The sequence below is a fragment of the Malurus melanocephalus genome, unplaced genomic scaffold, assembly GCF_030028575.1.
Source record: "Malurus melanocephalus ecotype Western Australia unplaced genomic scaffold, MMel_1.1 scaffold_22, whole genome shotgun sequence".
In the NCBI taxonomy this organism is placed as follows: Eukaryota; Metazoa; Chordata; class Aves; order Passeriformes; family Maluridae; genus Malurus; species Malurus melanocephalus.
This window is the reverse complement of record NW_026623254.1, coordinates 2,868,042-2,893,491: the sequence shown is the minus strand read 5'-3', so window position 1 is coordinate 2,893,491 and position 25,450 is coordinate 2,868,042. Positions and strand designations below refer to the sequence as shown.

Below are 25,450 nucleotides of genomic sequence, written 5' to 3'. Positions count from 1 at the left end.
ACTGAAAGGCAACAAAAAACTTCACTCTCTTAAAATGTGAGGCTCAAGTCCTGTACGACATATTCAGATTTTAGTAGCTCAGGTTTACTGCTTGAGTGTGTGGAGTGTCCAGGACTGTTTCTTGTCGTCAGTAGCAGGAAATATGCTCCAGGATCAGCTTTCTGATCTATGGATTGCATATGAGCAGTTCCCTTCATTTCCCATGAGGAAATCCCAGCCTCGATGCCAAATGAGCACAGACTGCTCCCTCACAAACTCAATGGGCCGTGAACTGAAGGAAAATCAATTTACCATCTCCAAAGCAGTGAGGAGCCTCCTGTGTCATTTACAAAGCACAGCCATGTGCTTGATAACTATCAGAGATTAACYGTCCCTTGGGTAGTGCAGAAAATGYCAGCATAATTACATATCCCATGTTGTAATCTCATCCACTCTGGTTTAATTAAAATATTAGACATCATTAATCACTGCCTTGATGAAGTAAAGGAATGCTTCTCTTTGCTCTCTGACTCATGTAGAAATGGGTGAGATCTGCAGGAAGGAAAGCATCTCACTCTGGACCTTTGAATGCCAACCTAGTGATGCACAGAAATAATGAGTAAGGTACRAGAGGAAAATGACAAAGGCCAATTACATATTCACCCTGCAAAAATAGATCTTGAAAAACCTCCTTTCATATCTACATCAGAAAATGAAAAGGAGTATATACAAAGAAAAACCAGAAAAAATCTCATTTTCAAGGCAACTTCCCTTTGCATCTCAATTTAATACCTTCCTCCACGGTACATTGAATTTTCTGCAGTGTTTTTGGAAAAGGTTGGTTTTACCATTTTTCAGGAGAATGAAATTGTTAATAATTAATATTAAATGGATTTCCTAATCCTTATTTGGTGCAAATGTTAGAATATCTGTTGCTCCTACACTGCAAYTCTACAGAGAGCTGAATCCATTTCCAGAATGTAACTGTAGTACGTGCTTGCAAATTAATATGGCGTAGCATTCCCAGATGAAATGAAAAGATAACATGTAGAAGACAAATAAAATTTAGACATTTAGGGAAATTCTTGCAAACACTTTGCAAGAAAGGGCAACAGGGAAGAAAGGGGGTGGGAGGTTCTGATTGSACTTCCCCTTTGTTTTAGCTGACAAAGCCTACAAGGGAGCAAAGAAAGCTGTACCTCAAGGTAGCTCAGAATATTGCAAAGGAATTTAAACRCTTTGTACTACTGTTTGTACTTACATATGTGCTTTAAATACTAACCAACTCTTTATTTCGTTCCCATGCTGCTCTGGGCCTTTCCTCCCATTGCCACCTCTGCACCTCTAGGATGAGGAGGAGGGTATTTGGGCATAACCAGTCAGATGCTCTTAGCTCAGCCATTTTGTTCAGAACGGTGAGAATCAACCTCTCTTGCCAATAGAAAAGTTTCCAGCAGTCACTCCCACGTCTCGCTCATTGTGCTTTGTGAAACCTGGCTGTGCTCCCTCCCCTTGCCTCCATAGTCTCTGCATGAGGGTGTTTCTCGTGTGTTTATGTGCAGTTTGTGATTTTCTTCTTCTAATCATCCTATCAATGTTTCACGATATTGCGGGGAGAAATTTCCAGGGCATGTAATTGAGTTTCTGTGCAAGTACRAGAGAACAGGAAATGTCTTTCATATCATTTATCATTGACTTCATGGAGGAAATGTTTTCAGTTGGATTCTTTTTCAAAGCAGTTTGCRCTGTGGCCAAACCTGTATGTGCTTTTTCGATTCTGGTTTGTAAAGAATTTGCTCGGAGATAATGTTCCTCCTGAAGATAAAGTTCCTCCTGAAGCTTTTAAGCATGTTGAGATCTGCTGCCRAGATTGCTGCCATGCACGCTGACCTAACTAGTCACAGTTATTTATCAACTCACAATACAAGATTCTCAATAAGGACTAGGAATATGAATTGTCTGTAAATGTGAAGAGGAATATCCCCTTAACCTTCCTCTCCCTCATTCTTTCAAAACAATGGGGGAGAAATTTGGTGCTGTTTTTCATTTAAAGCACATTTTGTTTCTCTATGTCCATGTCCACAATTTTTTCTTTTCTACTGTCAAATTGTCCTCACAACRACTCCCATTTCCAGAAGGGAAGACAGGACAGAGCCCTTCTCCTCACRCCTGTTCTTTAGCAAAGAAAACATCTTTTACTGGCCAGGAGTCAGTGCACTACAGTACACAGGATTCGTTTAGGCCTTGGACTATCAGTTTGAAAGCAGAGTACATTTCTTTCAAGTACTTAAAAGTATTTTAAAGGACTGATGACAGTATTKTAAAAATGTATATGAAACATTTTCTTCCCTCATTTATGCTTTAAAAAAAAATATTTCACATGAGTTTCTGTGCATTTTTTTCTAAGAATTTGATTTTTTCCATATCAGTTGTTCGAAAGAAACCTGCTGAAAATTTCTATGGAAATCTTGGACCCTTGCATTTCTGAAAATTATTGCTTTGTATTAGATTTGTAAAACATTCATGAGAGAATAAGGCGCTCTCATCTCTTGCACTTGCTCAATTAACTACAAACAGTCTGTCTGACTGTGTAGATCAAATCCCTCTTTTCAAGTCAACCATCTGGAAAATTTAATCCAACTGTGGCAATGTCAAACTTGAATTTCATGCRTTGGGGTTTGAACTGAGAAAATCTCTTCAGTGGACAAATTGATAAAGTGCTTCATTAATTTCCACTCGCTGTTGATTTCACGTTCTTTTTGAATCACTGCTCTTGCCATGGTTGTGCGTTCGTGTATGTTGTTAAAAGCTGTAGAGATAATGCTTGTAAATGTCAGCTGAAGAACAGAAATTAAGCAGGGAAGATCAGGTAAGTAAATGATGAAAAGGAAGAGGACACTCACTATGAAGGTAGGAATAATTCTGATTTTCCTTCTGGAGCAAACATGGACTTTGTGTAGAAAACAGCGAGAGAAAGATCTTTCGCTTTTCTCTCCCATCTGCTGATGCATTTAAGAATGCAACTGTGCTAAGAGTATGTTTTCTCTTAGTTTACTGAATTAATGGATATTTKACATTAATACAGCTTATCTGTCAACTATGAGTCCCTTTCCTCAGGAAAACGTGTTAGAGTATCCCAGTCAAAATGAGTCAGCCAGCAGCCTTGCCTTACGTGCATCTCATCTGACAAAATCGTCAGCCTCAAGATTGTCATGCATATATCAACAAGGAAAGTATAAAGGTGATGGATACTTCCCAAGCCAGTTATTCCCAACAGAGTRCATGTTTTTACCATGATTTTCTGTGTTCATTTGAAAAAAAGTCCTTGATTCTCTTTGTTAAAGCTAAGATGATGTAAGTTACAGAGTCCCTAACCTCCCTGTGTTAAATTAAATTTATGTAATACAATGATAAAAAAGTGACTAATAGCACAAGACTTGGCAAGAAGTTTGTTTTTTAAAGTTCCTTTAGGTCTGTGGATGCAATCACCTCTGGTCAATACTGAAGCTTAAATGGAGACCAGAAGATCATGTACAATAGTAAACTATTTTTTTTTTATGCTTTAGCTCTTAAGGCTTTTCCCCTCCAGCATTCTGGAATTGACTGAATTTAATATTTAGTTATGCCAGGTCTGTACATGACAGAATTATCAGATAGAGCTTCCCTGAAATGGAGCACTGTTCATAAACATAYGCACCCTTCCTGTAATTTCTGAGGATGTTAGTTTACATTTGAGTTTATAGTTCAATGTAAATACCATCTTTCATCCTGAAATAGTYTTTCCTAGCATTTTTCACGAGGCTCATTTCCTTGCAGTCTGAATTTCTTATGAACTCCTTTTGTTCCCCAGATGGAGCTCTGTCCTCCTCRACATCCAAGCATATTCCAGTGTGATTTCACATGAGGATGCTCCTTTGTCTTTCTCAAATGCCAGAATGATCTGCCCGATGGCTTAATTAGTTATTATTCACTTTTGTCAAGAACAATATGAATTTACACCTTAAGAGATCTAATACAAAAGGATATGTGCATATGTGGGTGTATCTTCTTGTAAATCTGTGCCATGTAGGTTGCCACATGGGGGAAGGAGAAGCAAAGCTTCCATACATAAATTTCTCAAGCTGMTCAATTCATCCAACTTTCTTGTGAAGCACAGCTGGGCTGCCTAAAATGGGAGAAAGTGTGGGTGTGGTTCAGAAATCTGCATCATCTACTCATCCATTAATTAATTGAAAATTAATATTTTGCTTATTAGAGCAACAGTGGAATGGTTGAAGAGCTCATGTAGAATTGGAGTGCATAAAAATGGGGATGTTTCAAGATGATGAAAATATTGGCAATTCCTATTGCCATAAAAATAAGACAAAAAGCCTCTTTTTGTGACATTTTCCTTTAATACTTGAGTCTGACAAATTTTAACACAGAAGCAGTAAGCATTGTGAGTTGAGCACTGAAGACACTACCAGAATTTAACAGTTCCCTTRAGAGTTCAGAGGTGGTCTGTGGTGGAAAGAGGGGTTAAGTCATTATAGGATAATATATGGTTGATTTTTAAAAGCTGAAGAACAGTCAATTCAATGTTGCAATTTGACTTTGCCAAGAGTTTTTCTGTAGATTAGAGTCATATGAATCTAAAAACTGAAATAGAGAGGAAGTCATCAATTTGAAGAAAGTTTAATAAATTTAAGTTTGAATTTTTTTAATATAGTTTTTTATCAAGACCATCTAATATTCCAGAGTCTACTTGTATTCATTCATTTCATAAATGTGATCTTCTCTCCACAAGACACATTTTATGCTTGAAGCATGTAGAGAACTGCTTGTCTGACCGTCACACTTTYGAGATTCTCAGTATTGACACTTACTACCCTGTGACCTCATAAGCCTTTTAACTAGATTTATTTTCAAGATGGTCTTTTTTAATTGTTAGATCATRCAAAATGGTCAAAACCACCAGGCCTTCATGCTTGACTCACATTACATTGTAATTTACTGGACACAGTACTCGACCACAGTTCAGAAGATAAATTCTTTCCTGGCATCGTCTCCRAACACTCACTTGTTCTCTTTCTCCCTGTATCAAATTCTATAATTGTAAAATGAGCTGAAGTTTTTGTAAAAGTGCAAATATTGCTTGGGGAAAGTGCTCTATAARTGCTAGGTATCATAACTGTGCAATATTCTGGATTTGTCTTGTTAAAGTGATACAATGATGATTCTAATATCTCATTTTGAATTTGCTCCCAAATTATGTCAGATTTGTTTTGACTCTATTATTACATCTTTTTTTTATTATTATTATTTTTCCAAGATCCTATTCCTTCCCCCCCCCCAAGAAAAAAGGAAAAATAACCAATATTTTCAAGGAGCTGCTATTCCAGCATGCTGAACAAAGCTCTTCAGACCACTGTGTCTTGTTCTTTATTGTCATCTCTTGTTTTCTGAAGTAATTTCTTCCCCCCCTCTAAAAATCTACAAATTAATTTTGTAGTATAATAATATTATTACAATTATTTGTCCAGGTGTGTAAAAGCACTGTGAAAGTGTCTTATGCTTGCCTTGGAGACATACCCTGTGCAAAATTTGAAGGCAGCAGCAGCAGGAGATAATCTCACTTTGCTTAAACATTATCACTTGTCCTGACTGAGAGAGAGATGCCAGATTTGTTTTGTCATGATTGGTGACAGCCAGGGCTCTTCACTCCCACTTTTCAGATRGGCAGCCTTTTAGTAAGAACCCTAATGTGATGCACCTACATAAGGTGATGTAACTAATTAATCCTTAGGAGGGCTAGAGAGGAACGCTGTCCTGGAAACAATGTCAGMTTCTGTTCCTGGTCCTTTTCCTCTTTTGGAGAACAATTCTTCTGCTAGCTTTTTTTTTTTATTTTATTTTTTAAGCTATTATTTAGCTGTTTAATAACTAATGTCTGTTAGAAAAATTTATTCCCTAAGAATGTTGCATCTGTGAGCACAAAAGAACAGATCTTGATGCATTGTTCATCTTCTTTCTGATCCCAGAATGATAAGACTAAGATTTCCAGATGGATTTTTGTAATCTGYAACTCTGGGATGAATTAAGCACTCACAACAGAGGTGTAACTGGACTGTATCACTGTCTTCCTATTATTCTTACAGATCAAAGAASAACACAAGTAGATACTTACATTCTAAAACATTCAAAACAGATGGCTGCTTTCTTTTTGTAGAGATTTGTGCTTTTCAGCAAAACAATTGCAAAAAGGCCATCATTCATTTCTGCCAGATGAGATTATGCCAGKTCTGTGTCTTATTTTCTTTTGATTTGCAGCTGAACATGATCCTCTACTAGTGGCTTGGTCTTTGTAGCAAGTAGGAATTCTACACTCAAACATTGTTTCTGGCCACTTCCAAGAGAATTGTTCGCAGTTGTGAGATAGTCTGTACTATCTCCCAATTGCTCTGAGCCCTGGCACTCCTAGACAGGACAGAGACAGAGGAGGAGCAGCTGCAGCCAAGMCCTTTCAGTTTTCAGTTAGGAGGAAGGAGATTAAGGGAGAGGGGAGATGAACAATATCAGAAAAAGAATCAAGCCCAAACCTGCTTTCTGGTGTATTAACTATGAAAATAAGCTCAAGAAAAGTGTGAATAAACTTAAAAAGCAGGGCTATATAGTCAATCTAGAAGCTGTATTTTCCTGGCTGGTAAAGTTCATAATGACTGATGGACATGTCAGGATTTAGTTCCATCTGATATTAGGCTCACACAGGCAGCCCAGCTACATTTGATTGCTAAATAGACTTCCAGATAAGGACTATTGTATGTATAAAAAGGTGTGTTTATTAATGGTATTTTGCATTTGAATGTAGAGCAAGTAACTCTAAAAAGACTTCCTAAAGACAGATAAACCAGGTGTTTGGTGGCCTCACAAGTCTTGGCTTTGAAAGTGTTTTTCAGCAGGCAGAGAGCTGCAGCAGCACAATGAAGAYCCAGTGTTACAGAAGGACAAGACTGAGATTCCTCTCACCTGCAGACAGWGGGGTTATAGTTGATCTGAGCAGGAAAAGCACTGATTGTGTTCTCTGGTAGACTACTTAAGAAATACCTTCTGTTTTGCATTAGCAGTGGAACAGACAGCAGGGAGACAGAAGAGCACAGCACCTGACACATGAGCATTCCCCTGGACACGCTCTCCCTGTGCATTGCTGCCGTGTTCTGCTTTCAAACAAAGSCGTGTTAGAGCCACTGTTTTTTCCTTTTATCCCTTGTAATAAGAAGAAGCAGATAATAACAGACCAAATGCAGCACAGCAAGAAAAGTGTGTACTTTCTTGTTCACTCTCGCACAGATAACAAGTGCTAGAAAGCTTGAATGTATTAAAAATATAGGTAGTTTCTTACTTATTCTAAAGCTGCTGTGTTTTTGTAGAGAAGGAATCAGAATAAAATCTAACAGATTCTGTGAAATCAAGTGACAGCTACAAAAATTTGATCAGGAGAATGCTGTTTAAATCCACAGTGTCACGTACAAGCTGCAAACAGTTGTTAAACTATTTTTGCTTACTGTGGGAATACTGTTTTTTTCCATTGGTGAGAATGGTCRGTATTATCAGTCTGACTACTCAGTTTCACAGCTTTCTATATTTTAATTTATTACTCAAAATTTTAACTTGGTAACTAACACAACTTACGGGGATAAAATGCTCAAATGAAGGAGATTTTAGGTTCTCTTGGCCCATTTATTTTGCTCCAGAACTAAGCTTCTGGGTTTGCTGGATTCCCAGGAAATTTTGAAGGCAAAAGGAAATTTAGACAAAATAAAAGAGCATTTCAGTTTGTATATCTTGCAGTTAAGCCACAGATTCCTCTCTTGTGTTTAGGGGTATGAGACTGAGCAACGCTGTTGCTTTTGAAAGTAAAAGATTGAGGAAACAGGTAAAATTCAATGTCACAAGTAAAATTCATAAATTCTGGTATGCATACACCCTCTTCAGCTCTGCTGAGGTATCTCATTCCTGAAWGTTCATTTTCACTTGGTCCAGTTACAAGCCACTCACATCAATATTTCAGCTCTGATCTGCCAGCTTTGCTCTGCAGCCCATGTAAGCGAAAGTTGCCAGTGTCATGGAAAGCACTTCTGGATTTGTTATGTATAAAAATATTTTAAAACTACCTCCTCTTTTTCAGTGCTTTAGGAACCYTACCAAGCCACTGCAATTCTTTGCTTCACCTGCATGATTGTAGAAAAGATTGTATTTAAACAGAGGGAGCTAATGACAAAACTCCTTTCCCTGGTTTGTTTTTTCTCTGTTCTTTTTTTCTGGTCTGGATTTTTCCCAAGGTGAAGAGGGTGAACTCTGGAAATCATTAATCCATGGGATTTGTTCATGGTGTATAAAAATTTCAAAAATAATTTGCTATATAAAAATGATTTCCTAATTGATTCTGTCAGAAAGAAACTGAGTAAGACAGCTCTGTCAAAATAGCCAGAATCTCTTTTAGCTCCTCGTGTATATTGTTCTAGTTTATGAGGAGAAAATTATGAAGGTTAAAATTAAATTCTTTTTTTTTTTGGTCTTTAAAACAAATCTAAATAATACTGAGCCTGTCCTTGAGCTTTTGTGTTGGGGTCTTCTAAAGAAACCAAGTATCTCTGCATTAGTGAACTGAGCTGAACTGAACKGAGGTCAAGACGTGTCTTTTTGAGAACTTTCTTCTGTTTCCATTTAAAATAATGAAGGGAAGACATCAATGATAAATTGCTCTGAATTTGGGAAAGCTTTGCACATTCTGAGCCAAATTCATGCCTCATAAAACCATTGCATTCAGTGGTTACAAGATTATTGTGGAACCKTTGCGTTTGTTGCCAAACAAACACAAATGGTCTGAGCAAGAAGGCATAATTCAATTTGCCATGCAAATATTTCCAGACTATGTCACTCAGTATCTTAGTTTATTTCCATATCTTCCAGTATAGGATATTTAGCTATATAGGCAAAATTTGCTTGTCTGGCAATATCTATAATAAAATCCAGATACAGGCAAGTAAACAGAGATTTGTCAGGTCCTCTTGAAATAATTTCTTAACAAGCATTTGTACTTACACAATCTTTGGCCCCATCTTCTCCTGTGTAATGGTAGTTTGGGAAGTAGGTTTTGTTGGGTAGCATAGTTGCCAACTCTATGTAACAAAGTTTGAAAATAATTTTCCACACCGATATGAAAAATGTGACTGATAGGAGATAAAGGAGCTACCTGCATTGTGTTTCCAAACATATTTGTTACATCCAGTCTGAAGTTTTGAGGAGRTGTTTGGTGGTGGTTTGGATTTCTGGTTGGATTTTTTTTTTCAGAATTCCTTCTTTATTTGTGCTTGTGCAGGGTTTACAGTGAACACTCATGATCTATAGGCTAGCACGCTAGATATTTTCTCAAATTGTTTAATTCAAATTTAATTAAACTTTCAGATTCATTCTACCTACACTTCTTTGTAACACTTTTAATACAAAAACACTGTCATTTTGACCTCTCATTGTTTACTTTAACACCTGAGATAACTTGTCAGTTCTATTTTATTTTCTGCTTGATATGGCAGTATTTGCAGAGATTTCTGGTTTTTTCTCTAAAATATTTAGAGATCTAGGTGTAAATTAAGAGAAATTACTGAATAATTTGATGGCAAAATGAAGACCACTTACCTGCATCCCTGCCCTTTAGTGTTGTGTAGTGGATATATACACACAGAGTATGTACAAGCAGGGCAGTCAGGCTGATAGGGGGCTATGACAGCAGTCCTGACAGTGCCAGAGCTATGTATAGCATTTTGTTTGCCTTTGCTGTGTCAGAAAATGTTATTTTCTCCTTTTTTTCTTTAAAGATTACTGCTGTTGATCCACGATCAACCTCCACATTGATGCATTATTCTGATGAGTAAGGCAAGTTGTGTAAGGAGATAACTTTTACAAGGCTGCAAACCAATGCAGGTGGAAAAGCAGGCAGACTTTTAGGGGTGCCTGTAAGACTTTATTTCAAAATGGCAGCTGCAGATTTTTTAAGTAGAARTTTAGAAAGTATTCTCTGAAATCAGTTAATTACTTGGTTCTGCAAAAGAGAAGTGGTTTCTTCTTTCAGAGAAAAGGGATAGTTAGGAGGGAGAAAGGTGACCAGGTCATTWACCCTTCTGCCAGGAGAAGGCATAATTTAAAGATGGTGGTTGTGGTGAATTATGCATTGATTAAATCCATTCTTTATCCTGAAAATGTCTATTGACAGTCAATATCACATTTCTGTCAGATTGACACTGCTGTGCTTAAAAAACCCATTTCTTTTTCATGTAATCACCTGTGAGTTTTTGCTTATTTCCAGTAGACACTGCTGTCTATATATGTATTTCAATGCACAGACAGCATATAAAACTTTAAATTCAGTTACCCATGTGTTTCAGCTKACTATTGTACAGCAACAGCAGGATTAGCACTAAAGAAGCAGTATAATTTCATTGTAAAGCATTTTTTGCCCAAATTACTTCTGAAACTAGAGTTGGATTCACATTTGTCATACTCAAAGATTTTTTTTCCTTGAAGTACAAAATCTCAAAAAACCTGAACATGTYGTTTTCAAGTTGAATTTGTAGTATGCTCACAAATGTCTTTATTAGTTGGTGGAGGTGGTTTGGGTTTGCATGAGAGATTTGTCAGGCATTTCAYGTTTCTGCCTCAGAGTTGTAGCGATTTCCTTTTTTAGTGAAACAGTGTCAAACTTGGCTGGCCATTAGCAGTATTCTGAAGCTGAGGGTACATTAAGCAGACTTCATTCCATGCATTGATGAGGATGGCCTAAACCTATCAGGGCAATTAATGAATGAGGGCTGCTTTRGAAGATTTTCTTGCGTTKGGTCTGTTTACCCRCTGTTTTCCTAGAAAGCTCTGCARCTCTGAGCTGATCATGAGAACACGRTGTGGTTTATGAATCCAGCACTGCCCTGCTTTTCCACTTAGCAAATGCTCTTACACCCTCTTGAGATAAAGCAGTGGCAGCTCTGCTCTGTGGGAAGCACAGTGCCTCTTGCTAAGTGGCCAGTTCAAATTAGATATGGCAGGAACGCAGATATAAGGGCACTTCCTACTTGACTGGCAGTGTTTAATGGATCCCAAGTGAGAGGAATGATTGCTCTGTGAACAGCTCTGGGAGGGCTGCTAGTTAAGAACTTTCACRCACCTCATTTGGCCTGTTTCCAGCTCAGTAAAAGGGGGAAGGGTGCAGGAGGAATGTGCTTCAAAAGGGGATTTATCCCTGAGCAGTCAAATTCAATTGTTGTATGAAAATCTTCCATTCTTACTTGCTAGATATCTCTGCTTTCTCCTCATCAAGGAGAAGTGGAATGTAATTGTGTTTATTCTATTAAATTTCCCTTCCTACTGTCCTGTATACAGGACAGYATAGTATTCTGCCCAGCTGCAGTTTGCAGTCACTGATTCACAGAATGRGTCAGCTTGGAAGGACCACRGTGGCTTTTCTGGTCCAAGCCCCCTGCTGGAGCAGGGACATTCCAGAGCACTTGGCACAGGATTGCATCAAGAGGGTTCTTGGRTATCTCCAGTAAGGGAGATTCCCCAACCTCTCTGGACAATCTGTTCCAGTACTCAGTCACGTGCCCACTAAAGAAGTTCTTCCTCATGTTCAGGTGGAGCTTCCTTTTTCTGCCTGTTGCCTCTTGTTCCATTGCTCAGCTCCACCAGCAAGAGCCTGGCTCCATCCTCTTGGCACCATCCCTTCCAATACTTACAGATCCTGATGAGGTCCCATCTCAGTTTCTCTTCTGGAGGCTGTACAGGCCCAGCTCCCTCAGTCTGTCCTCATCAGTGAGGTGCTCCAGTCCCTTGATCACATTTGTAGCCCTCCTCTGGACCCTCTGAAGGAGCTCCTTGTCCCTCTTGTCCTGAGGAGCCCAGAACTGGACACTACTGAGTGTGTACTACAGGCTATGTACCAGSATCACCTCCCTTGACCTGCTGGAAATGCTCTTCCTAATCCACCCCAGKATACTCTTGGTCACAGGGGCACCGTRCTGGCTCATGGACAGCTTGTTGTGAGCAGGACCCTGAGGTCCCTCTCTACAGAGCTGCTTCCCAGCAGGTCAGCCCCAGCCTGTGCTGGTGCCTGGRGTKATTCTTCCCCAGGTGCAGGACCCTCCATTTGCCTTTGCTGAATTTCAAATGATTCTTCCCCGCCCATCTCTCCAGCCTGTCAAGATCCCTCGAAAGGGCAGAACAACACTCCAGGGTATCRGCCACTCCTCCCAGCTTTGTGCTGTCAGTGACCATGCTGAGAAGCCATCTGCYCCTTCATCCCMGTCATTGATGAGTAAGTTAAACAATGCTGGGCCCTCCGCTGACCCGTGGAGAATACAACTAGTGACAGGCCTCCAGCTAGATCCAGTGCCACTAATTACAGCCCTCTGCCATTCAGCCACTTCTCCATCCACCTCAGCATCCACTCATTCCATCCTGATAGAACRAAGCATTATTTTCATATCTGTGAGTTCATACCTGCACACAGAGGTTGCCCCAGGGCTGCACAAAGCACTGGGAGTTTTAATAAAGCAAGTGAGCTCTCTCTCTCTCTCTCTGCAGGTTTCTTGCCTGTCTCCTCTACCTTGGCTGCCTCGTAGCTATGGCACCACCCTCAAGTGCTGGTTTAGGCTGCTGAGCTCAGCAGGACACAGAGCCTGACATTAGTTAGCTGCTTAGCCATGCCTCTCAGATCCTCAGGCTCTGCAGAAATTAATCCATGTAAAMCAGTGTTAGAAACAAAGTAAGTGAGCCCTGACAGCCCTATTAAAAGGGGTCGAAGCCAGAGTCTTTGTTGAAAGTAATGCCAGTGCCCTGTTTTGTTGACTCAGAGATTATCTCACTCCTTAYTCATTAGCAGGGTCAGAGGCGCCCTATTGAAAAGATATCCCCAGCCCGCTAACAAACAGCAGGTGCAGCCTCTGCCTGGGAACATGAATAGAGGTTGCCAGGACTCTGGCAAGGTTTCCCAGCTCTCCCTACCCAGCACCTCATTTTATGGAGAGGAGGCCCTAAGCCCAGTTCTTCCCTAATTCTTCATCAGCTGCAAACCTTAGAGTTTTGCATTATTGCGGTTTTGACTATGTGCCCACAAACATCTAGAACAAATGAAGCAGCATTCTTGTGGAAGGTCAGAGCAAGGGATGCCCGGTATGTATTTATGCACTTGAGCTCTAAATTTTTGTATAAAAATGACAAATGGTACTTCAGATGCCTTTTATAGGAACTGGATGATTCTAGTTTGGATTGCATTGAGGAACAATGATTAGATTCAGATTAGGTAAAGTACAATGAAATGTAATAGTACTTCAATAAAGTCCTTTGAGTTTAGTTTGTTATTTTATTGTATAGAATCAGCCTTGTATAATAAAAGTCATTGCCTTTTCAAGACTATAGAGGACTACATCTTAACTATGTAAAAGATTATAAAAARTAGTATTCTAACTTTGTGGTGAAGATACTTCTCTATTCAATTTCTATAGTAGAGATACATTCATCTTAGAACTGTTGTGTTTTGCCATCATTTAAAAGTATTCTATTTAGCACATGTTTATTGCATAGTTAATTTACAGTGAAATGTTTGTTGGCAAAACAAGCCAAAAATCTATGACATTGCCTTAGTTGTGGACAGAGACCTTTTGTCAGAAAAATCTTTTTTTGTTGAACTAGTTGAACTGAAGCACTGYTGGATAATCAGTAGAGTTAATGCATTCAGTTTAATACTGTTTCATTTTTCACCCATATCATCATTGCTTCCCAATCTAATTACACAGCTGTCATCACTATATCCCTTTCCCCAGTGCACTTGGTTTCTTTCTGGATARTTGGTAGGTTATGGGTCAGGAGCACAGGGTGTTCAGGCTTCTTCCACTGTGAAGCTGAACAGRATTGTAATTTAGAGGTTGATATTTGCCTTCATCACTGCTTGGGTCTCAGCCTGTTCCTCACTGTCTCTGCTCTCTTATTTCAGATAATTCAGCCCCTCTTAGAACTTGACCAGAACCGCAGCAAGTTGAAGTTGTACATCGGCCATCTGACAGCCCTGTGCCACGACCGCGACCCCCTGATTCTGCGTGGACTCACCCCGCCTGCTTCCTACCACCTGGATGATGACCAGGCAGCTTGGGAGAAGGAGCTGCAGAAGATGACCCAGGAGCAGGTGAGTTTGTGGTCTACAAGGAGCTGAACTTGCTGATTTAGGCTTTGCTGATGTGCCACACCAAAATGTGAAACAGTTCTGTAAGGCGTGAGAGCAGGTAGCAAAGATGAACTCTTCAGCTGATAAAAGGAGACAATCATTTTTTGAATCATTGCCATTTAATATTTACTATGGAATTTCATCTGGTTTTTTATCCATACTTGAGGCCATGCATCTACACACTCATGGGAAATCAAACGGCAAGATACCACCTTTGCCATATTTTGACTSTTAACAAATTTTAGCTGCTCTCTATAGTAGTCAGCAGGATATTAAATCTTATTTCAATTACATAAACTATTTATATTGTAATTGGCGCTTTTTAATKAATCTCTTTATAGAAATGAATGCAGTGCTCTTACCTGCTGTAAYAGAATATTTGGCCAGTAATTTCTACTGTTTAACACCTTACCTGGATACCAGTATCAAGATTTGTATGAGCTTATATACACACACTTCAGAAATCCAACTCTGTATTTCCAGGAGTTTTAGAATACAGAAYTGAAATGGTTTTATAAGAATTTGGATTACAATGCCAAGTCTTTCACTGTTCACTTTCATATGTTTTATACCAAGCTAGTGTATGGCCTATATAGTTAAGAGGGAATTTGTGGGTCAKTGAACGCTGTCTTGAGCCTCTCTTGAACATTTCAGTCTGGTTTTCTTCCTTTGTAAKGTTAAAGCTAATTTCCTTGAACTTTCAAGTCAAGACTGAATTTTGATTGAAAAATTGGAGAGAGCAGCCAAATTGCAGGAAGCCAACAGAAGCATGTCTGAAAATTCAGAAAGAGCRGACCTGTGGAGATAAATATGCCTGTAACAGGGCCAAAATGGTACAAGACAGTCATTATCTSTCTTTGTACCTGTCTTAATGCATTTACTTGATTCAGTATGTGCTGTGTGCCTCCCGTGATATCTACATTTGCCTCCATAGGCATGACACATTCCTTTTCCCTTCAGAGCCTCTTGAGTTCTGTAATCACTAATACTGGATTAAAAACTTTTCAGTTTAATGCGTGCCATCCACATGAGGCATATTATTTTGAACCAYCTTGTCTGTCAGATTGGGATGAAGCAGTGAGTAACAACACCTGTAGCATGCATGGGAGGCATCTCTGAGAACAAGAGCAGATATGGGCAAAGTCTGGATATTCCTGAAATAAATTGCCTCATTAGTTATAGCTCTGGTGGTCTTTCGTCTGTAGTCAGAATCTGTGGGGATAGGTGGTATTTGCTATTTGATCAAGAGATGTGGGTAAAGAAAATAGGAAAGGCTTTTTTTGTCAAGTTCTGCTGAATAGACAGTCATCCTGAAAGTAATTTTTCCCATCACAACTTTGCTAGTCCATTAGCAACATTTATGGCTTAAACTGTAAAAAAAGCATTGTGAAAAATTGTGAGAAAAAGGGATTACCTAAGGTAGAGAATAAAAACGTATTCTTTTTCTATTCTCTCACATTATTGTCTTAATTCTTCACTCCTGTCACCACAGTTGTTTAAAGTTACTTCTCCATTCATGATTCCCAAGCATAACTAACCTCAGCTTAAATAAATTGTAGCTGTGTCTTCTRCTTTCCCATACTGACTTAGATGGTATTTAAGAAGCTTCAGTTGCAAACACAAACTTAATGATATATTTCAATTTASAAAGCAGACTTTTCGTTTAAGCCATGGAGCTTTTCTGTTTCTAGCTGCAGAGTTTCCTTTGTGCTTAAAGTATTCCCATGGGGGGTGGGAATCAGTTCTCCAGATTTGCAAAAGCCCATCACAGAATACCCATTTTGCATCTTTGGTATTTTAATGAGTTTTGTAAATTACTTCAAATCCAGTGCATTAAATTCACTCCTGTCCCTTCTAATACGATCTTCTGTAGATAATGGTTCACAAGCCTCAGTGGGAAAAAATTAATCCTCTTGAATGTTAAGAAGTGCTAACATGATTAGGGAGGATACATTTAACCAAACACCAATAATATTTAAGAATGATTCCAACATATCCASTTCTCACCAATGAGATTACCTAGTTTGGTTTGGTTGTTCTGGGTTTTTTTTTAATAAATAGTTGAGAATTTATGTTCGTACTTCTGCGTTTGAAGCTGTTATTTCCCACTGCAACAGTTTTATTGACAAAGGTTGGTTTGCTGTGTTTCATCATAGCCAAGATACTTGGTTGATCTCTCATACCTTCTGGGGAGGCTCAGGTACAAACAGAAGGGGTTTTCTGTGGCTTTTTTTGGTAAATAAAACCAGTATATGGACACATCCTCAGTGACCCACAGAAACTAATGTATAAACAATTGTTAGAAAAGTATCTGCCAGCATCAACACCATGGATCTGAGGGGAATTTGCTGCCACAGAAATAATCTTTTAGAGTCTCAAAGAATCTCAAAGTTTGACTGATAATTGGTACCTCTGTAATAGTGCCTTTASACTACCATTAAGTTCAGTGATAGTCCTCCGTGACTTCAWCTGATTRCAGATTATGCTGASTTGGAAAGGACCCAYRCAGATCATTGAGTCCAACTCAGTCCTGCACAAGACATTGCCAGGAATTACACCAGGAGCCTGAGAGCATAATCCAAACACTTCTGTAACTCTGTCAGTCTTGGGGCTATGATCACTTCCCTGGGGAACCTTGATGGTAATCAAGCYACAGGGCCAAAATGCTATATCATTCTTCACTGGCATTTTATCAGACATTTTGTAAGGCTGACTTATTGTAGTAAAATTTTGGTCCATTTGTAATGAAGGCCTGAAGCCAGWACTTACGAGGATATGGTGTCTCAAAACTTAATCTCAAATAATATGCTAGACTTAAGTTGTGGTCAGTAAAGAATCTAAAGTGCTCAGAACCATGTCATTAAATTATTCCTATGATGAAAAATATCCCTTTGAGTTAGTTCTGACCCAATGTCCCCAAATAAGCTAGCCAGTACTGTTTCTGGAACTGTCATCCTTCAACCAGTTCATGTCTAATTTAACTTTTCTTAAAAAAATGAAGTTACCAGAAGGAAGGAGGAATGTTACAAGTCTGGACACTAAGAAATAGAAAATCCACTCACTCATTATAAATAATTGCATTATCCCAGAAATTTCTATTAAATACAATATATTCTTTCACTTTGTCCTAGAGATATCATTATGTTAATATCCTTGGCTCTGCAAAACTACTGCTACATTTTGTGTTTCAGATAGTTGCYTTTTAGTTGGAGGATTTTAGTCCTGAATGAAAGGAAATGGCATTAAGAACATAATTATATGGTCCACATTTTTATTTATAGTTTGGGTTTTGTTTTGCTCTTGTCCTTACAAAATRTAAGAATGGAATAGAAACTGGAATTTGCTGAAAATCTTGGCTTAAATGTGTCAGAGGTGGTGCACTGCACTGGGGTTGAGAGGCAGCAGTGTGAGAAAATAGAAAGAGCCAACAAAACTGAACAACCAGGTATTAGAAGTAGGCAGCAGTGTTGATTCTTTAGTAGCTTAAGGACTATTAGAAATCTTTCTTATCAACTCAAAAATCCAGATGTAAATGTGCAGAACGTTGTAGTATGGAGAATTTCTTATTTTCAAGAGGTCCTGCCATGACATTTGGAAAATATATTTCTACCAACAGCAGATTTATACAWTTAAAATAATTTTCTTAACCCTAAGAGTAGGTGGCATTTTTCTCCYTGGCTCCCTGCTATGAGAGGTTCTTTCCAGCCATGTCCAGCACATCCTGGCTTCCTCAGGCTGCTGGGGGTCCTGCCATTTCTGCTGGCCCCCAAGTACCATTTTCTTCCCCACACAATTGATCTAACCCTCCTTCCACAGAGTTCTTTCTGGCAGCATGGGCGTTGTGACCTGGGCAGATGCATTTCCATCAGTGGCTCTGTCAGAAGTCACCTGCTTGTGGGAGCTTGGCCCACCCCACCACCAAAAGTGTTGCACCTTCACTGTGAGATACAGAGAGAGGCACTTCTGAAAAATCTTTATGATCATCAAAGAGACTTCATAGTGTGGAAAGGTTGTCTTGCCTCTCCCTGTGCACCAGCCTCAGCCAAGGCACAGGCTTTCTAGGGATTCCTACTTCCAAATCCTCTCCCAGGAAATCAGGAATGCCTTTTCTGCTCAGCTRCTCGAAGCAGAGGAAGGAAAAAGGTGATAATGTCACTTCACTGTATCAGTCACAATCTCCTGTGTTAGCTAAATAGTCATGGCTTGGTTCCAAGGAGCATAATTTACCTTGCACTTAATTCACATTTCAGTCTCCACAGAGTAATGTTAAGCTTTTTGTACAAAAAGACACCAAACCTTTTATCTGTAGCTGTCAAATTCCTTTTCAAAATTGCATCTTTGCTTGCTAAGTTCTGAAAATATTAAGCACATAGTTTGATTTGTTTCATCTTCAGTGGGCTAAACTACTCTAAATTATAAACAGCAATTTTATAAACACCCCATGTACTTCTTTGTACACATTCTGCATGTGTTCTCTGTATCATCTATGAGGAATTACTCAATTTACTTAGTTTCTGTAAAGGAATTACTTTGCTATGATTTGCATTTAGTCATTCTAAATTRCTCTATTACTTCAGAGTTTACCCTTGTCTTCCTTCTCTGACTGCTCTTCTATTGGCTTGTTATCTTCCCTCACTTGATTTATGTCATTTATTTTTAATTTGTAATCTTATGGGAATGCATTATGTATTTTAAAGTCAAACAGTCCACTTCTGGTCTCTGTTAGAAATTAGAAGTAATAATTGCAACAATTTGTATCCTTCTTCATGTGYAAATCTGTTTCCTGAGTTTGGGTGAGAAAGCAATGGATTTAGGAATTCTCTAAAATTGTTACATTTTAAACCATTTTAAACTTTTCTGTTTAGTGTTTTGGGTGAGGATGAGAACTTGGATCAAGTTCTTAAAATCACAAACATTATCTGTAAGTTGGCCATTTCYGTAATGCCATAACATCATTCATTTTTATTTGTGCATGAAATTGCTAATACTAATTAAAATACATACTATCAATCAGTAACATTAACTATTCCTAACTTGAAAAGAGATACAAAGTGAAAAACACTGATTTCAGGACATCATCAAGCATTTCATGTATGTTTGGTGTGTCAGAAAATTACAGTGGTCTCATTTGCAGCAGCTCCTACAAGCTAGGAGTAGTTAATGATTGATGGAATATATTTTAATTAAAATTAGTAATTCCATGCACAAATAAAAATGGATAATGTTATGGCTTTGTGGATATTATTTAAAAATACAATACTGTTTAGCATGAAAWCTTACTTTAATTTTTAAATGCATGTTTTTAAGTATTTTGAAAAAACTAACATAAACACCAAATTTCCAGATAGAGCAGAAATATTTAAGGGTTTACATTAAATTTTTTTCCTTTTTTTGTTTTTGAAGTTTTTCAAACTGGATTTCCATACTCATAACCCTTCGTTTTGGCCCTCTTATAGGTATATCATTGAGAAATAAGGTTTATATGTAATTGGCTCTCACTGCATCAAACACACATATTTACAGTGGATTGTCTGGGAAGATGCAAAAGCTCTTRACCATCTGCCCAAGATGCAGTGAAGTTTAAGTTATTTTGAGTCAAAACAAAGGTTAAGATTAAGTCAGTGTAATTTCTTACTGATGCTTACTTCTACTACTTTAAGCTCTAAATGTATTTTTCAGACTAACCATAAYCTGATCCAGAAAAACTTTGGAGAAACATAATTCCATATCCTGGTATTGTATCCTTATGGAAGTTCTCCCATTTGCTTTCTTTTTGTGCTGTTCTACAAGCATTTCATATTCTCTATTCAGTTTTGCTGCCCAAGATGGGATGCTGGTTTATCTGTGTGTTCCTTTTTTCAGCAGTGTTTCTGTGGAATTGTTAAGAGGTGAAAATCACACTGTGGAGTATACCTCCTCCACATAAATAAATTTGAAAGGATCTTAGYTTAATGTTGCCTTGTTTACATAATGGGAAAAGTAGAGGCCACAAAGATTCTRTGGAGCAGCACCACAGTTCACCCAGTGTGTGTATAAAATCATAGCATCCTATTTCTTAACTATGAAGTTATCTTCACTGTCAATGTCAACTAATCTKTAAATTAGTTCCAAAATATCTTGGGACAGAGAAGCTAAATTCATTATGATTTGTTAGGGATTTTTTTCAGTGCTGAACTTTAACTATAAATGGAAAAGYATTCCTATCGTGACTTGCTCTAAACCCAGGAAGGAAGACAGAAGTGCTGAAAAGTGTCTGAATCTATTGCAGATTATCTGCAAGCTTTCATTCCCCTGAGATGCTGGAGGTCATTTCTGTTCTTCTGTCCAGAGATAAATACTATGAAGCACTTCTGGGGTCCTTGCTGTCCTTTTCTTTCTGAGCTGTCTATTCTTACTTGTCATCAGCTAGACAGAAAACATATCTGGCTTTGCCTTCTCATTTTTGGTCATTTCTCTGGGGCAAKTATGTGGATCCTCTCATATCCTCAGCTGAAAATGCCAACAAAAAACAATTGTTCACATCGTTCACGGAAAAATGGCATGGGGAAGATAACACCATGTCTACTTGCATTCACAAGAAGAAAATCTAGGAAACCAGGAGCAGAACTGATGGTARTACTTTCAGAGAAACTTCCCTAAAATTTGGACTTCTAAACATCCAGGTGAATCAAGTTACACCACTGAGAACTGGATGTTCCTCATTAAGGCACTTGCTGCTCACAACTGTCTCCGAGAGGAGTGACGTCAATGGAGATGATATCCATGATCTAGAAATGCTGCCACCAGCTATATAGTCCATTAAGATGTCTTTGTTGGAATAGAAATCACGTTATTAAATCTGGCTGTTCTGAAGCTCAACTCAAGGCTATCATTGCTACTTTTCCAAAGAGGTTTCATCACAGACATCTGCCAGCCAGCTGTGTAGACTTTCTGTCTGTGCTAATTTGCAAAGTATTGTTGCTGCCTTTAGCATTCAGAGCCATCTCCTTTTGGGCCCTTGATGGTCAAAAGCCTTTTTYTTGGAAATATTTCCTTCCTCTAGTTAGGTTGGTTACTTTTGTTTGATTGCATTTGATTTATTAGCTTTGGCATGAGCTTATTTTGTTGGGCTTATCTTGATTTTATAAGGTATCTTATAAATACATAAATGCTGACTAGTACAGCAAGAASCTGAGACTTCACTGATGCTGTAGTATTGCCCCACTGAAGACAACATCCTGCAGGATTCTCCTTGTCCACCAACCTTCTTTTAGTTTTGAAGTTTAGGCTCTTCGAGGTGCTTTTATATTTCATTAATTTAATTGCTTTGATGATTCCTGGAGGATTTTGCTGAGAGGTGGGGAAGAAGGAGACTGACTGGGCAGGTGGTGGAAGTGTAGGACCTCTGCTTTCCCTGCTGACACTGCCCTCTCCTGGTTCTCCTCCTGTGGACCAAGAGCTCAGGACCCTTGCAGGTGCCAGATAAGGAGAATGATAAATAACATTGGCTGTTTCTCTTGTTGCTTGGTCTCTCCCAGCTCCCATGGCCTCCCATCCTCCTGATGGATGGCACCACGAAATCTTTGTGCTGGCCCAGGAAGCCACAAAGCACCCTGTCYGAGAGTTCAAGACTCAAACCATTTCCAGTGGTGAGGTGGTTTGCAGGCTGCTGTAACTGGGGCCACCTGAATCTCTGGGATCTCAGTAGGCTCAGGAACCCCAGACTCAGAGGTAGTCCCTGAATCCCAGTCTCCTGGCTTTTAATATCCACCACTGCTTGTGGTTGTTCTGACTCTTTCAATCATACTTGCTGACTGGTCCTTTCCTGGGTTTATCCATCCATTGCAAGTTTCTGWCTAATAGCTCTGCCAGGCTGCTCAAACCTCATCACCCATCCACATCGTGCCATTCCTGAGCCATCATGGGTTACTGCTGAGTCSCCCCTTTTCCCCCTGAGCGCTTCCAGAGCCCCGGAGTGCTCCCCTCCCTCTTGTTTTCCCCACTTCCCCAGCTCATGTCACTCCACAGAGCGGGATCAGGTTGCTGTTGCATTGTGATTCTTGGCAGGAGCCCCTCTCAGATTCCTATGGCTGTTCTGTGAGTGCAGCAGCCAGTAGGAACAAAGCACATGAGAACACATTAAACTAACATTCAGCACGCAAAGCCCTGGTAATTTACTATATGCTACCCTGCCTAGTAAAGGGAACAGTGTAGCAGGCTTGCCCTTTTAATTTCCTTTCTCACACTTTTGTCTATACAATCCTGCACCATAACTTCCCTAATAAGCATTTCTATTTATTCCATAGTCGTTCTTAGGTTGTTTGTTTTTATGCAGTGTTTCTTGCAGAAACAATCTACTGTGCTTTGCTTGATACCATCACTAAACAGAGACGTGCTGTTGTATCTGAATTTTAACTGTAGAAATCTAACCTTTGCCACTGCATTGTGCTCTTAGAGTGGTAAAATGATCCCTGCTGTGCTGCTGCCTAATAGTTCTCTCCTTTTAAAACCTACAATGGCAGTGTTACAGAATTGCAAAATACATATCAAGAAATTTGTATACTGATGAACAATTACCCCTTCAGGCGTGAAAAATGCCACTTTGACATTCTTTCCATGTAATATATTAACATAGTAGAGTTCCAATAAAAATACTAATCAGTTTGGAATAAGAAAAGTTACAGTACTGACAGATAATACTATTTTTTTTTAAAACCACACAAAATTTAAAAGAAGGTTCAAATAAGATAAATAGTTGCTCACAGCAGCTCAAGATGGTGAGGAACTTTGGATTTAGAAGCTAGGAATAAGCTCCAGAATCCATTTTACATGTATATGCCTGCTACAATATGCTTGACTTTTTCTCAGAGGGAATATACTTCATTAGAAGAAAATCTTATCACTTAAMAAATAAAATATCTTTTTGATATATAATATAGGGCAGGGCTGTCTGCTTGAAAGCTTATCCAATCTGTCTGTCTATCCATATCATCTCATCTAGTTTGGGATGCTGCTTCTCCTTGTTCTGTGAGATCCTTAGACCACTGTGTGTACAGTAATCCCTAAAATGCTTGTACAAATTAYAGCCTTACTTGGGATTTTGCACAGTTCACAGGCCAGCATGGACTTTATCAATTGCTGGGCAGATAAACAGGTTACTCAAGGCAGATGTTTCCTGCTCATTATTTGTGGGCCCGCTATTCTGGCATTGGCATTAGGCTCGAAGCTAAAAGCTGTGTTTGCATGTACACCAGCATCTTGTGTGACACGGTTTGTGACACCACTTGTTGGAGAAACTGTTTATAAACTGTAGACAGAGTGAATAATACAAAGTTTGAAATTCTGTGTCCCACTATGAGCCAATTACAGTGATCTGAAGAACGAATGATCCAACAGGAAATGCAGAGTTAGTAAACAAAAATTGTGTATGTTCCGCTGCAATTGTAGATAGTCATCTTACGACTGAGTTAGGAAAGAGAGTTCCTGAAAATTAGTAGTTCCACAGGAAAAATAGAATTCTGGTTAACTCTGAGTGTAATATGTAACATTCCTATTGATTTCATATCAGGGATATTTATGAAATAATGGCCTATGAAACATCCTGTTGTTAACAAATCAAAGTCAAACTATTTAAAGCAATATACTAGAAAGCTGATTCCTGATATTCCAGTATTGCTTCTGGAGTATGGTTGCCTTCAGAAAAACATTCTACAGAGGAAGTTTTTCTCATATTTATCATGGAACAATATATTCAAGAGTAGTAAAGGCAAGTCATGTGGACATGACCTTTACTRAGAAGGCCACAAACCTGGTCCTGTAGAATGAAAAAGTGAAATCAGGAGTGGGGAGAGCATTCAGTTCCAGGTGAGGGAGTCATCAAGCAAGATGYCAGTGCTGGAAGTACCCAGCACATTGCACCTCTCTTAGCTCCCTTCCTAAAAGTGTTGTAGCTGAGCCTGCTGGTCAGGGCTCACCCAGCGAGCACATTTCATAGCAGGGAGTGACTGTGTCTCTKTGTGTTCCTTGCAGCTTCACAAGGAGCTGGAGAAGGGGGAGAAGGAGAGCGCGGAGCTGCAGGAGTTCGCCAATGCCATCCTCCAGCAGATAGCAGATCACTGCCCTGACATCCTGGAGCAGGTGGTCAATGCCCTCGAGGAGTCGTCATGACCTCGGCCACCAGTCCCACGGAGCAGCACACCAGTGGCCAAGCCCAGTCAGTCCACGGAGCCATGGGAGCAGAGAGCAATGTGAAAGACAGAAAATGGAACAGAAACTTCTGGTGCACATTTTACAAAGAAAACAAAGGCAAAAAAAAAAAACCCAAACCCTCTACAAACAACATGCTCTCTCTAGATTCTTCCAGTCTAAGATTAATCAGTCATTTTTGTATTCATCTTCTCACTGCCTTTCTACTTTAAAATCCAATTCCCCATTGACTTTGTTGGTGGTGACTTTTGGATACAGCTAAGCAGAGCTCTTCCAAGTCTACTGAGCAAAGAAGAGGGGATGCAATGAACAGAAGCAGCTCTAGTTCTCCGGGAAGTTGCAGAAGAGTAGCCCTTGCCTTTCATTCATATATTGCTTTTTTCCTTCTCTCCTTCTTATCTTCTTTCCTTCCTCTTATTTTTTATTTTCTTGAAAGCTGAAAGCCTGAATTTCATAGTGCTAAAACCAAACCTGAGTGTGCTCTGATCATGGCTCATGGCTGGCCAGCATCTGCTAGCTCAGGTTTTGCTGCCTGTCTCAATGTTTCTTATGTTCTTAAATAACAGAAAGAGGAAAGGAAAGTTTCTTTACTTGTTCCTGGTAGTCATTTCATCTAGCAGCTGGGAAAAAACGTAAGCGTACTGGTACTTTGTTTACTTAATTTGCTTTTTATTGTTCACTGGTCTCTGAAGTGCTAGGTGGGGCATTTTTTGAGGTAACTGTTTTCATCTGTTGATTTTKGGGGGGTTTTAGATGGGGTTTCTCATCGTAAGTCTGTGTCTCCTAAGTTCTTTAGAGAGCTCTCTCCCTTCAAGGAGGTGTGGTCAACAGGCCAGTTCCCAGCTTTAACTTGTATAGATTGTCCAATTTTTCAGGYCATAGCTTTGTGAACACTAGCTGTCATCAGAATAGTCTTAGGCATTCTGTAAATGAGCAARTTGCATCATTTAGCTCAAAAGTATAATTTTAAAGCTAAGTTAGATAAATTAGTAGCATCRTTCTTAATGTAATTATAATTTAATTTATTTTGGTTTAGCATAC

The 25,450-nt window shown here is 39.1% G+C and overlaps 1 protein-coding gene across 4 annotated transcripts in view; it reads left to right on the top strand.

Moving 5' to 3' along the window:
* ERC1 (ELKS/RAB6-interacting/CAST family member 1) overlaps positions 1–24,999 on the top strand; it is a 269,145-nt gene extending 244,146 nt beyond the window's left edge. For all 4 annotated transcript variants that reach the window (XM_057390065.1, XM_057390061.1, XM_057390063.1 and 1 more), the window contains 2 exons: positions 13,997–14,185; positions 24,233–24,999. In XM_057390065.1, the coding sequence (XP_057246048.1) occupies positions 13,997–14,185; positions 24,233–24,370 (327 nt within the window). In that variant the 3' untranslated portion in view covers positions 24,371–24,999. The remainder of the gene's footprint in view (positions 1–13,996; positions 14,186–24,232) is intronic.
* Positions 25,000–25,450: the final 451 nt, after the last annotated feature.